This window comes from Cebidichthys violaceus, unplaced genomic scaffold (genome assembly GCF_023349555.1).
Source record: "Cebidichthys violaceus isolate CVI_PGR_0920_01 unplaced genomic scaffold, fCebVio1.0.p SCAF_19, whole genome shotgun sequence".
NCBI lineage: Eukaryota > Metazoa > Chordata > Actinopteri > Perciformes > Stichaeidae > Cebidichthys > Cebidichthys violaceus.
Genome location: NW_027176361.1, coordinates 6,240,608 through 6,255,485, shown reverse-complemented (window position 1 = coordinate 6,255,485; position 14,878 = coordinate 6,240,608). Strand labels below are relative to the sequence as shown.

Genomic DNA, 14,878 nt, shown 5'->3' with positions numbered 1-14,878 from the left:
TTTTATGTAATGGACCTACAAAAAATCTGTCAAAAACTGATAAGTGATGTGCACATACGCGTTCACCCCATTTGCTATGAAGCCCCTTAATATGATCTGGTGCTCCCAAGTATCTTCAGTCACATATTAATTTAAATAAAGTCCACCTGTGTGCATCTAAACTTAACATGATCCATCACATGATCTAACGGAGCACCATTAAATCCATTATTACAAAATGGAAAGTATACGATCCCACAACAAACCTGCCAAGAGAGGACTAATACTCAAAGACCAGGCAAGGAGGGAATTGATGTGCCAAGAATATAGCGATTTTAAAAGTGAAAGTTATGGCCAATATGGATGTGATGTTGTTATTTCTTTTAGTCCGTGTAGACTCTCGGGTAGCAGTATTTGGAACATCTGGTCAGTAAGAGGTGCACTGAAGTGTCTCTAGATGAAAAAAAAAAAGAAACATGCCCCTCTCTTTGCTCCTTGCACAGAAAACAAATCTTGAATCACAAAATTTGTTGAAAATCCCTTTTTTCCCCCAAATACATGATCCCTAGAGACTGCTAGAAGGGCTCTCTGAAAGCTTTGTATTAACCTTCACTGAGGAGTGTTCACCATCTCCTCTAGATTTAAGAGCCAAGCATTTTTTTTTGAAAACGTAACCTTTGGTGGCCTGCTGTGCTGTGAGTGGTGCTTCCCAGAGAGTGCCAGTGGCCCTGAACTCTTTTGATTCTTCCAGGCTCACTGAGAAGAAATACAGAAAGGAAAGAATTGGATGCTCTTTATTCAACAAACACTCTCTCTTGGTCCCCTAGTTGCACAGAAGCAAACATATACTTGAAATTACTCTCACATACACAGACACACCACACACCTGCCAACTCACCTCCTCATATCTAGATCATTGTTCTATTGCACATGCTGACATGAATTCATCCGTTCACTCCCCAACCACCTCCTTGTGCAGTTTTCCAATTTGTTAACACTTCAGATGCATCTGGATTAAACTGTTCAATACACTAAACCGTCTTCTAGTATAATAACTTCAGCTTGGATGGCATTGCTTTCCTGTAAGAGCTCAGCTGTGGTGGCAGGTGGAGGCATGCTGTCACTGCACAGTCATCTTCAAGTGTGTGTGCTCAACACTCACACTGTAGACAAATGTGGAGTCATTACATGTATACAAGTTGGCGGAGGGCTTTATTCCACCTACAGCTTCTCGCAAACATGTCATTTCTGCTTGCTAATGAGGATGAGTACACAGTTAGCTTTGCTGGAGTGATTGTCTGTGCACAGTATGAAGATATTTCGGTGTCTGTGAATTTATGATGGGGGCAGACACTGGAATTTATTTTATTGCTAATAGTCTTTTCAAAAATTTTATTTATTCATTTGTTTAAAATCATTGTTTATAGCATATTACCCCAGGATTACCTACAGCTCACAACTGTGTTATAGGTGCAGGTGAATTATGGTATTATTATAGAAATACTAAATTCATAGAAAAATAAATGAAATTACATTTTTAGCCCAATGCTATCAAATCACATCTATGTTTTGCTCTGCAAATATCACCATAACTATCAGAACCAAAACTCACAGGCCATAGTTTAGCCGCAAAGCTACTTCCCTGGAGAGTTAAAGATAATGCTTCGGCCCTACAACTTTTCCCATCCATAACATTTTATGGGTGAGATTCACAGCCTGGCTCTAAGATCACTCTCCTGGACTGCAATTAATGTCCACTCAACCTTTTAGTTATTTAATTGGATCCGTTTCAGTGACAATATACGCTAGTTATGTTCAACTGTGCCAATAATTAGATCAATCCATGTAAGTACTGTATCTTATTATCGTACGGAAGTATGTGGGCACGTGCCGATTGACAGTCTGCTGTAGTCTAGTCTTGCATATACGTATCTCTAGCCGCTCAGCCAGTGTGTCACTACGTTATGTGCTCACACCTGGCCGCCGTCTAAATGCAATGAGCTCCAAATGGCTCTTGGACTGTTGACTTCGCTTCTTCATATCTCTCTTTCATCCATGCCAGCTACAGCAAACAAGACCACATGGGCTCAGTAGCTGCAGCGTTCTCCTGCCAGTCACTACAGGCAAACATCCAATCACTTCAGCCAAACAAAGCTTAGCAATGCTAATTGTTGGGAAGACACAAATCTGTAGAGGTCAGAAAACGCTGCTCAGTTATGGTCACTTGGAGGACACTTTTCGCAAGTCATATTATGCCCTCTAGGAACGCATTAAAACTGATTTGATTAAAATGTTTTCAACTGTGCATACTCACATCTCCCTTCTTTTGTTCCTCCCTGTTTATCTCTCTCATTTGTGTCTGCCACTATAAACCTTTACCAGATTGCTTGCGCCGTCTTCGCCGCCCTGCTCCACTTCTTCTTCCTGGCGGCGTTCACATGGATGTTCCTGGAGGGTGTGCAGCTCTACATCATGCTGGTGGAGGTGTTTGAGAGCGAGCACTCACGGCGGCGCTACTTCTACCTGGTGGGCTACGGGGTTCCCGCGCTTATTGTGGCCGTTTCTGCCGCAGTGGACTACCGCAGTTACGGCACCGACCGAGTGTGAGTACATGCGCAGCTGGATTAGGTTTCACAATTAAAAATTAGGTTTTATACACAAAAAAAATCATACGAAGGTACCTTTTTTATATGTTTTTTTCTTATTTTGGTACACAAACCAAATTGTACATTGGTACATAAAAGCAATCACCTCACCTCACACCTCAAATAAAGGCAAAGCAGCCAACTTTCATCATCACAAAATAAGTATTTGAGCCAGTGCAGTGCCCAGAAACACTGGCTCTTTGTCACTTCAAGAGTTCAGAGCAGTGTCACTCATAGAACCCAGACCGGCCACAAGGGGGTCGGGCTCCCATTGCTTGTCGAATGTTTTTGAGTAAAAATCAAATACAGAAGTCCAGAATGACTGGAAGTTGGGGCATGTCCAGAATCGCTGTGTGAGGGTGCCAGCTAGATTCTTACATGTGTTACACAGTGATACACTGGGATTCATTCCTGTTACTTTCACTATTGTATAGTGCAACCTATCAATTACTTTAAATTGTATCAGGTTATGTCTAGCATTCACTGAGCATCGCTGAATATCCATAAGACATGTTTCCCTCAGAAAGGAGCAACCCTATTATTTTCTATACCTTTTAGTGCAGACTTCTTCCTGGCTAATAGGTGTCTGGTGTACGATTTACACTGCTCTTCATCCTCCTGGTCATTAATGGTATGATTGCGAGTGCATAATGTTTTGGTTTGTCTACAAATGTAGATATATGAGAAATAAGTTCCAGACTAAAGTTCCAGATCAGTAGATATTGGTAAAAGTGTGACCCTGGCAGAACATTATGTTCTTTAATTGCTGAAGCATCAAATAGTTTGAACACCAAACTGAAGGGACTATGACTCATTTTCCTCAGAGGACACTTGAGCAACATGTGGTTAGGAGGACCCGGCCACTTACCCCGCCCTAACCAACCAGCTCTACCGACTGAGATACAGTCGCCTCTACCTTTTCTGTCTCTCAGTGTAACCGAAATAAACAGTTTGTCAAATATGTTCAATTGACATGGATACCAAAAGCAACTGACTGCAATGTTGATATAGTCATCTCATGACATTGTGTCTACACCCTGATCTGGTGGGGTTTATTGGGGAGCAGGAAGCCAAAAAAAACCCAAACAACCATCCTGTGTGTACTGTATCTACAGCCACAGAAAGCCCTGCTGACAGCATGACGACAGTTTGTGTTGGTTTTAGGAGCTTTAACAATCTTGCAGATGACGCTCCAGTAGCCATTGCTCATCATCAACTTTTAATGAAGCCGAACGGTTACTCAAGCTGCGTACATTTCCCCACTGCTGAATTGACATGGTTTTGACAGTGAAAAATGCTCACTTCAGGATATGGTATTGCTGGATGAATGGCGGGCTGTTATCGTTAATGTCTTCAGCATTTTAGGATGCACAAATTACAGCACAGGCATGGAGAGATTAAGAGCGAGGGAGGGGGGGGGGAGAGTGAGCATGAACAGGGAGATGGAGAGTGAATGAGAGAGAAAAAGACAGGAGATTAACAAAAAGATGGGCAGCGACAGAGACTGCTTTTTTGTATTTTTTACAGACGCTACATAAGCTCTTTCCCCTGAAATACAAAGTGGTCTATAAAGCAGTGTAATGCCAAATAGAGGATTGGCCTCCATTCCTCTCTGTTAATCTCAAACCCATCTGAAAATAATGAAGACCAGCATCAGCAGGTTGCTTCAAAGATGTTTATCATAAATGGCACACACACACACACACACACACACACACACACACACATACTGCTACACACAACGCAACTGATAGACAGTGCATTTGTAGATTGGCGGAGCCATAGTTCTTGGTGATGGATGAGGTGATAGCTGCCACCGCCTGAGCCTTGGCATCATGTGAATAATTAAAGCCTGTCACCGGTGGAACAATTATACTCAGCCATTGAAGGATGAGGGAAAGGACAAGGCGTGATGCGTGTTGAATAGCAAAAGGTGGGGGAGGGCACGCAGTCCCGCTGCAAATTGATTTGGGGACCATAGCAGCGCTATCATAGGTGGTATCACTTTGAGCAGACATATCCAACAAGTTGCTGTCAAAAGTGGCCCAGGTTTAGTAGATGGCTGAAGCTGAGCTCCAGTGTTTCATAATAACGGAGCACATTAAAAAGGCCGCAGCAGCCTGAAGCTCAGCAAGCTTGTGAAGTCACCTGTTCAAAGGCTGAGATCCACTCGGAATCTTTGAACCAAAGAAAGTAGTGGGACCTCCATTCAATTACTCCGAGTGATTATTCTAAATGTGCCTTAGAGCAAGGAACTTGACTCTGCTCGAGTCCAGTGAAGGCATGTAGTGGTCAGCAAAACAAGGGTGGGGTCCCGTGTAATTTCTCCAGTTTAATGAAAGTAATGCATCAAGCCACCTGTAAACTCAGGAGGTAGAATATTTGTTTCAAACTAGTTGGTGCAACTGTCTAGTGTGTTCCACTGAGCATGAAGAATAATGGTGGGTGTTGTCTAATGAATCATTGTAAATAAGTACACCAATGTTTACATTCAGTGTCTCTCACAAACAAACATGTTGAATTTTATTTCTTTTAAAAGATTTGCAAGGCCGACTTTGTGTACTATATTTATTGGTATATATTGAAATCTGTTCTAGTTACTTGTATTTTGACATTAGCCATATGTAGTAGTCAGGACAAAATCAAACTATGGGCTGTTACTGTAGAGGACCCAAGCTAGCAAGGCTACCAAAGAGTAGCCTTTGGCTGTCACCGTCCGTCCCGTCACTCTGGCTTGGTACATTAGTGGCTCCTTTAGAGTTGCTCAATACAGTTTTTCTTGTTCGTCTTTCCTGGATTTTTTTACATTTACATTACAGTCATTTAGCAGATGCTTTTATCCAAAGCGCAATTCAGTATATATCTATAGATAGACACAGCTACGGGAGCAATTTTTAGGGTTAAGTGTCTTGCTCAAGGACACATTGACAACCTAATGGAGCAGGAGCCGGGGATCGAACCGCCGACCCGCTGATTGAAAGGCGGCCCTGCTCTCCACTTAGCCACGGTCACCTCGATTTTCCTGGCTCATTGCTGCAGTGTGTTTCCTGATGTATCGGCTTAAAACCATTGACAGGTATTTGAGGAACACAAAAAAAAGAAAGAAAGAAAGTGACTTGCTCATTAAACAATTTCTCCATGGCACCAAACTTCACAGGGTACCTTTCATCAGTGTTACCGAACACCATGCACACTTCTTTAATTCCCAGTGGACTGAGAGTATTCCCCAGTGAAATATTTGAGTGGTGTACAGTTACAAGAGGGATTTAAATCAAATATTTTGCATTTGACTTAGTTTATAGTGCGATTTGGAGCACCTCCCTTGTCACTAAAAATTATAGATCGATTGATCGATGGATGGATGTCATGATATTATTGGTTGAAATCGGTTTGTTAACAATACTGGCTTACCTAAGCACACATCATTTGTTTTACATGAAGAAAATATGATATACATTGAAGAAACTGATATCTAGTAATTTTTTTATGATATATATTGTTAACTATTTGCACAATTTCACCGGCGATGTAATCTAAAAGGGTTAAAAAAGGCGTTTTTCATTTCATTAGGCACAATGTGCTTCAGGACTTAAGACCAAACCAAAAGGCAGCTGGTGATCTCCTTGGCTCAATAATTTCTACATTCCTTGACTCACACTCTTGGTCATCGGCTCACTGTCACGCCAATGAAATGACTATCTCTGTTGCAAAGACTTCTCTCCAGATTAAGCTACCATGGCTCAAAGGACAGCCTGTCTCAGATCGCTGCAGAATGCCAGAACGCTGTTGGCACGAGCTTGGCTTGTGTTTTGACTGGCACACTTTTATGGTTTTTATTGCTTGGTTACTAATGGAATAGTGCACAAAGAAGCATACCGGGGGGGTAGATGAAACTAGATGTGCTCCAAAAGCCCAAACCATGACACAAGTGGAGAAGAGGAGGTAGAGAAGGCAGAAAGAAATAACAGCCCGCAGCTCCCACCGCCCACCACGTCTTTAAATCTTTCTATGATCTGAGGAAGAAGAAGGCAAAAAACAACAATAGAAACCTTCAGCATAATTTAAAACCGCGACGTTCGCAGCATGTGCTTTGATGAGCTGCCAGAGTTCTGTGCATGTTGTGTATCTTTTGTTTGCGCTTATTCACTTCTTTATGCATCCATATGTGTTTTTCTGTGTTTCCTACTCTCATCCATTGATATCAGTGAGGGGGAGACATATCAAGTCCCAGGAACAACAAAAGACCAGTCATTTTTTGTCTTGTCACTTCATATACAGTATTCTCTCTCATTTGTCTGCGGGTTCTTTGGTGACAAAAAAGTGAAACCTATACAAACTTGTCTTTTGCGGTTGAGGTTTTTAGGCTATTTCGCTGCAAATCCTGCTTTTCCTCAAAGAGAATGGGACCACAATAGCATCCATGATATCATGAATCATTGTGTTTTGCTTTCAGAATAGGTTTTTATGGAAAAAAGGGACACCTAACCTTTCCTCAGGAATCAGAATTTAAGGCAGTGTGCCATTTCAAGACCAAGATATTTTCTTTTCTTTTGTGTTGTGTTTTTGTCTCCTTCACAGTCACTGTCTAAAGTCCAGTGGTGTGTTCCCCATAATCTCAATTTGCATTAAAATGCTGTTGAATTACAGCTAATACTCTTCTACTTCCACTTCGTCAGCCTGTATGAACTGTAATTTTCTTGTGGCCAAATATGGAAACGTCTATCTGCTGCAGCAGCGGAGATTAAAAGATTAATAATTCAACCACAGGTCATGAATCAAGTTTTTTTTTTTTTTTTTTTTGCCATTTCAAAGGGGGCACTGCCACCTTCCACCGGCCCTTCTGGTCTGTGTTTAGTTCCACTCAGCAAAGAAGAATTGACTATCTGCTCTGTGTTGATATGAGTTGAGGTCAGGAGAGTGTGTTATTTAATTCTTGACATCATTACAGCAGTCCTAGAGAGTCATCGCAGTTAACATGAACATGTAAGACACTTTGCTGAGTGCTTAAGGACTGTGTGTGACCATGTCTGTCAGGGTCAAGGTCAATCCAATTCCTTTGGAGTGATACAGCTCGGCACTACAACTACACCAATTGAATCATCCATAAATTATCATTTGTAATGTTAATTTCCTATCTGAACCCGACAAATTGAAATCGTACTAGAGTCGGGTCACTCCCAGCCTTCAGGGTACATCCTCTACAGTTTTAGCTGCATCTTGCTTCGTTTTTTTTCTTTGTCTTTGATAGTACACCTGTTTGGCTATGAAAGCCCATCATTATTGCTGTCATTGCCACTGAAAGCCCCCTTTCCTCCAAATTCTTACTGATGGCCATAATTCTCCAAGCCCCTTGAGGCAATCTATGTTTTGAAGTACCTATTCCTTTGTTTCACTCCAGCCTCCTACTTGATGTATATCCTCTGAGCATGAGAATGAAGCTATAACCTCAAATCTCTCTCTCTCTGTACACCCCCATCCTCCTTTCCTCTCACTCTCTGTCTCTTTCATTGCAGTTGCTGGCTTCGCCTGGACACCTACTTCATTTGGAGTTTCATAGGACCAGCAACCTTGATAATTATGGTAAGCGTTACCCCATCCGCCCCTTCTGCTCATTAACCCTACTTAGCCTGCGGGTCATCGCTTAAATGGTCTGCCGAGATTTCTTTTTCTAGCTCCTATCCTCCCGCTTTTCTCTGCCCTGTTGAGCATATATGCCACCGCCGGGCACGGAGCTGTCCAGAAAAACGAATGAGGGGTGTAGGAAATATATTGCAGTTTGTCACCTCACTGCAGTCACCGGCTAAGACAATTATTGGGGGATAGGGGGGTGGGGAGAGAAAGAGAGTGAACTCTGCTCAGTATGCAGTGTTGGAGTAATCCGCACTGCGATTATGATTGATTTTCTTCCTGTTCCAACTGGTACTCCACTACCTTTTTCCATCTCCTCCTTGCAGGCACACAGAGAGCCTTGGGTGCAGATACACAAGCAGTATGCAATGAAGACACACACACACACACACACACTTTCTGTGTCTTTCCCAACTAGGACAGCCCCAATTTTCTAATGAACTATCTCATTTATTGATCCCTCTGCTTTAAGTCTGATGTCAGAATGATCTGTTTAGGTTAACTTGTTTGGGCTAATGCAAAGCTGTAAATATTGCTGTGCCACAAGCTCTTTATTTGGGGTTTATAATGGGGTGACCATGGCTAAGTGGAGAGCAGGGCCGCCTTTCAATCAGAGGGTCGGTGGTTCGATTCCAGGCTCCTGCTCTACTAGTCTCATGTCAATATGTCCTTGAGCAAGACACTTAACCCCAAAATTGCTCCCGTAGCTGTGTCTACGATGTGTAGATAGATACTGAATTGTAAGTCGCTTTGGATAAAAGCGTCTGCTAAATGACCGTAATGTAATGTAATATTTTCCAAGACACCCGTCAGCCATCATAATTAATATTGGGAATCAGTAAATCAACTAGTAAATGTCCTCAACAACTACAAATGTGACAATTGTATTGTCCCCCGGGTCCCAACATGTGAAATTCTAACAATTCTTAACACATCTCTTACCGCTCAGCTGGATGCTAAACCCCTACATGCATAATGCTCTTTCATGCTCCAGTTCGGTGGAATCATTCACAATGCATCTGTGTGCCTCATGACTCACTCCTTTCTCTCTTAGATTTATAAACAAGAAAATCTATTTTGGAAAGAAGGCTAGAGCTCAGATCCAATTGTCCCCTGGGAAATTTGGTGAGGGTTTGGGCAAAGCGGTTAAAATGGCGTGTTTTAATACTCACCTCTTATAATCAGTAAATTAAGTGAAATCTTACCATTTGTTCAGTCGTTCTGAAAAGATCCCCCTGCTGCGACCGGTTTTGACTCATCTATTTTTGTGATCACTAACACACAGAAAAAGAACAAAAACCGAGATACACAAGAGTGGGTCTGTTCAATGGACTCATACAAAAATATAGTACTTCTTTTAAAGGTAAATGATTGTCCTATGTTATAGTAAATAGGCACATCATAGTGTTAATGAGATGATATCCCAGCCATTAAATGCTGTCTTTGCCTGTGATGCAGCAGGGGACATGATACATGTTAGAAATGTGAAAAGTACCTCAAACCTTTTACAGAAATTTCATTTAATGCCAAATGTGTTTTTGTTAACACTTTCTATAACACCATGTAATAATGAATTACAATCATACCTATAATGCGTTGTAATCTATTTACAGCACTGTATAAATAGTATTATTCACAGTGATTTATAACCATAATCAAAACACATAAAAAAAAAACATTTATAATGACTTATAAGGTCAAGCATCATAAAACTCCATAATTGCTGGCCGCTCACTGACTTTCTTTGGTGTGTTATATTTCCCATAGTTGTAATAGATTATAGTATTCTTATAATGCATTATAATCAGCATTCTAATGCATTATAATGTGATTTAGAAGTCACTCAAAGTGGTCAGTGTTTGCTTTAAGAAAAGGGGAAAAAATGTAAAAGAAAACAAGCTCGGCAGCAGTGGCAGTTATTCCCTGTGCTTGTCCCTAAGTGTGAGACAAGTTTGAATAAGTCAGATGGAAAGGCTCCCTCATACAAGTATGCAGCTGTCGTGTCTCACCGTTCTCTGTTTAGTCTGTTATACCACCATAGAGGTTTCATAGGATTTTGTGCTCTGTTTGGCAAAGTGGGAAACCAAGTCTGGCTGCAGCGTTCCAGCTCTGTCCTACAAAGTGCTCTGATTTAAAATGAATGGAACTGAAACAGGAAACATAAAATCTCTCTCTCTCTCTCTCTCTCTCTCTCTCTCTCTCTCTCTCTCTCTCTCTCTCTCTCTCTCTCTCTCTCTCTCTCTCTCTCTCTCTCTCTCTCTCTTTGTCTCTGTCACTGTCTCTCTCTCTCTGTGTCTGAATCTCTGTCTGTCCCTCAGCTCAATGTGATCTTCCTGGGCATCGCTCTCTACAAGATGTTCCATCACACGGCCATATTGAAACCAGACTCCGGTTGCCTGGACAACATCAAGTAAGAGCACTCACATCACCCAGATATCCATTAAAGTCGTCCAGAAATAGCACTCCTTATGACGTTTGTTACAGATGGAAAGAATGCTTCAATGTGACTAGCTCGCTTCCACCAAAAGTACTCTGACAGCTGAATTGTATCTAGTACGACTCAATATTTGAGCCAACTTTTCCTCCCGTTTCTTTCAGTTTAATGAAGCCCTGTTCAAAGAGAAACATTGGGACGTTACTCTGTATTCAAGCCCATGTTTCTGAGCAATTCACACTTTCTTGACGCCCCCCCCCCCCCCTTTTGCTATTTCGAAAACCTCATTAAAAGCACTTAAGGTTGTGAACACCCAACCCAAGGGTCTGGGAGTCTGAGCCTGCAAGGTAAGCGTCTCCTATTAAGCTGAAAGGTTGTGTCAGGCAGGGTTAAAATCAAACAGGTATTCTGTTGCGTCCCCACCGTTATCTGAAGAACACTGCTGTCTGCACAGGAAAAGGCCAGGAGACAATCTGACAGACCTGACCTGGTGCTATCTTGATGTCAACATGCCACCAATGAATATTCATATTTGTGTGTGTGTGTGTGTGTGTGTGTGTGTGTGTGTGCGCGCTTAATGTGTGTTTGAGTCAGTTTATCTGCCTTTGCCTGGCTGCTTCCAGATGATATGAAAGCTCGAGGGACAATAATGATTATATAACTCAGATTCAAACTTTCTTTGGCGTTTACAGGTTTGCAAGTAAAAGTTTTAATACTTTGATGTACATTCACTGTACGTGTGAAATTTATTTCAGTGTTGCTAAGGTAAGTTTCAGCTAGTAAAAGTTTTCTATTAGTTTCAAATAGCTTTACAAGACGCAAGACATCCGGAAGTGCAATATGTAGTAAAAACGCATATACCCTCGTGAAATAATGAGAAATGCAAAATATGTCTGTTTAAAATTCAAGGACCAAGTGAGTGGTTTGCATGTTAGAGCTTATTTATTACAAACAATGCTGCTTGTTTTTTTTTTTTTTTGTGATTTTAGATTTTGTTTACTGCAAGGACTTTATTTATTTCCGTACGATACCAAAGTCAAATAGCTTTTAGTTGTGTAATCCATCATATTTACAAAGTAGCATTGGAGTTGTGAGATAATAAGTGCAGACTTAAGGCCTTGACCAACCGGGGACGTTTTTTCAAGCGATTCATTTGCACGTCCATATATTTTTTACCGAACAGTTGCACCGATATTTATGAAACAACAACACTGGCGCCGTAGTCCGAACCAAGACGGCAAACTATATTACTCCTTTCAACCACACCAGAAATCAGATTCGCTTCTTCTGTTCGTACCTTTCACAATAAAAGCCCTATACATATAGTGTTTGAAGTAATACACATTTTTGTGTTGTTATTTTGTCTTGCCCCCATTGTATAAAGGCCTTCACTCTCAATTAGTCAGTCATGCGATCATTGTTTCTATAAACATAGTGCAGCTTGAAGAGCGAATACTTTGCATGTATTGGATTCTCATGCAGTGTTGGAAACATACCACCGTTTGTGCATTAAACTCCACAGATTTAACTTCATAGACTGGTTCACTTAAAAGTTTCATCCTGTCTGGCTGGATGTGAATAAACAGTTTGAAAAGTTGTGTTTAAGGTTCCTTTGCCCTGTAGAATGACACAGCACTTTGGGTCATTGTCTTTGCTGTAAGCTCCAGCTACCTGGTGTCAGTGCAGACTCCTTCTACAGATGGTGTAAAGTTGTTTTGCCGCCCATTTGCTATGATAGATAAGGGTCTCTGCTCTGTTTTTGCTGTCTCCCTCACTTTTTTTAAGCCACTCTGGACACATTAGTCTACTTTATGGCCGGCGCTCTGGCTGTTTCTTTGTGGCATCGCATCACTGTTTGTGTCTCAGCAGCACAGCGGCCCTGTCTGCCCTGCTCCTCTCAGCACAGTGATGCACACATAAAAACCAAAAAAAAACAATCTCCTGCAAGCATGATATAGCATGCTTAAGCTGCACCATGTCAGAGCATACTTTGTTTTTCAATCACAAGTTCACTGCAGGATGTTCCTGAGTGGAGCTGTGGTTTTTAAGTGCTGCCTTTGAGCGGGGCCCAAAGTGAGACCCGTACTGACATCACGGTTACCTCAAGATGACATGAAGCAGAGAGTCGACATTTAACGATGTTCAGTGTTCACTAGATGTGGCACTTCTGAGAAACACAGACATTGCTATATTTTGAAGTTGGCGACTGCATCAGCTCTTCATAAGCTCAGGCTTACTTAGCTAGGATAGAAATGTTTACTAAGTTCTGGACGCTATACGGTGACTTCCTACTGTACTAATTCTTGCTACAAATTTTTCCTCAGACCCAACTTACACATTACTAAAGACTTATAACCAGCTAAGACATTTAAATGGTGCAACTAAATGTAGTAAATCCCTGGTTGGAAACTGGCTAGTGGTGAAAAAACTTTTTTTTTTAATGATTAATGCAAAGCTGGTGAAACCCAATCCTTGTTTTATTCCTCATCTATCCGATAAAGGTCTCGCCATTTCCTGTTCTGCTCTTTCTGACATGCTTTTTCAAAGCTATAATCAGGTCCAAATACTTTCCTGCAATGTTAATGATAGGTCAATCTAAACTTGACATCTTCCGAAGTGGCTACATGGTGAAAGCCATTTAGTGTCACCTCTTTTGTCCTAGTTTGTAATAACATTCCGTGAAATAACAGGTTATGTGTTTTGGTCCTATTTGATTCTGGAGTGTAACAAAGAAAATGTAGATCACTTGTATGCACTTTAGAGTAATGAAAGAACAGCAATTGGATTTATGACAAGAGAATTGTGAAGCAGATGCCTGGATCGTTGACACAGCCATTAAGACGTGACGTCCAAATGATCTGAATATATGTTAAGGCAGTTCTCTGTGCGTCTGTGCCATGCCATTCCTATTGAAGTACTCTGCTCACAGAGTAGGTTCTGATCGGCGGCAGATCTGTTATTAGACACCAACACAACCGCGTCTCAGAAACATGTGCCTGTTTACACTCAGACACATGCGCTATATGCACAAACGAGTTCAGCCCCGAGCTCAAACATCCACCACGAACTAAACCCTTGCTGTGATTCAAACGCTGGCAGAAATACAGGCAGACCACCTGCAGCCCTTTGATTGGCTCTCTAGCTTATACACTGAGGCACGGTGTGGAAAAAAAGATTGCTTAGCAGAGAACTTTGATAGAGCTCCAGACCGCGACTGGACCAGAACAGTAGGTACGTTCAGCAGAGCACTGATCCAAAATGCTGTAATCGTTTTCTAGATAACATTTGTCAAGGCGGTTCTGTATGTTGCCTGTCTTTGGTGCCGCCAAGATACATTGCGTAGTTTGTTCTCCAGTAAAATATTGACCGCTGGAGTTCTCAGTGCGTCGTATGATTTATTGCACTGGCCTCACATAATGTACGAAACAACTGACCTCCTGACCCCCCCCCCGAAACTCACTCACTCCGAAACAGTCTGCAATGTTTCACATGACCATTGGAATACAGTATGAAGTAGCGCTGCGTTTGTGAGCCCTCGTTCATCTGACACAGTGTTCGAGTCGAGACCCATTTCTCAACACTCGACAAATCAGACGACTGGCTTTACTAAAAATACTGCTGAGCCAATCACATCATGTCATGGTCTGTTTCATCATAAACAAGTAGAAATAGGTAAGTATGGTGGAAAATTAAGTATTTCAGTTTTTAACATGGGTTGAAATAACATTCAGTGTCCAGTGTGGTGTAGCAGTCGGTTATTGCTGTGCTTTCCCAATGAGCTTTTCTTCGAGTCACCAAGGTGAACCGGTTTGATGATGATGATACTACGGGTTAATTAAGTCAATTTATCTCTGTTTAATGAGATGTGTCTTCTTTTGTGTTATATTTCTGCCATTTGCCTCCTCTTTATGGTTTGATGTCACATTTTCTGTTCAGATTTCATCACGCTGCCTTGTTTTAATATGAATGTTTCATCTCTTCTTCGCTGTGTATCTCTTTCTCCTTCCCCTCCTTTCTTCTTTTGATTAGCGCACACATCCTGCCTTTTTGTCTGAGGCTGTGTTTATCTAAAACATCTTTCTGTTTTTCACCTTCCATTTTTCTTTTTCCTCTTCATTTTAGCTACCGTTATTATGATGGATGTGTTATTGTAGAATGGCACTGGTAAGATGCAACATTTCTCAGTAGAGGA

General features: G+C 41.5%; 1 protein-coding gene across 8 annotated transcripts in view; it reads left to right on the top strand.

Moving 5' to 3' along the window:
* Positions 1–14,878, top strand: part of LOC137874605 (adhesion G protein-coupled receptor L3-like) — a 207,278-nt gene that overhangs the window by 176,665 nt on the left and 15,735 nt on the right. For all 8 annotated transcript variants that reach the window (XM_068713377.1, XM_068713379.1, XM_068713381.1 and 5 more), the window contains 3 exons: positions 2,362–2,582; positions 8,138–8,204; positions 10,571–10,662. In XM_068713377.1, the coding sequence (XP_068569478.1) occupies positions 2,362–2,582; positions 8,138–8,204; positions 10,571–10,662 (380 nt within the window). The remainder of the gene's footprint in view (positions 1–2,361; positions 2,583–8,137; positions 8,205–10,570; positions 10,663–14,878) is intronic.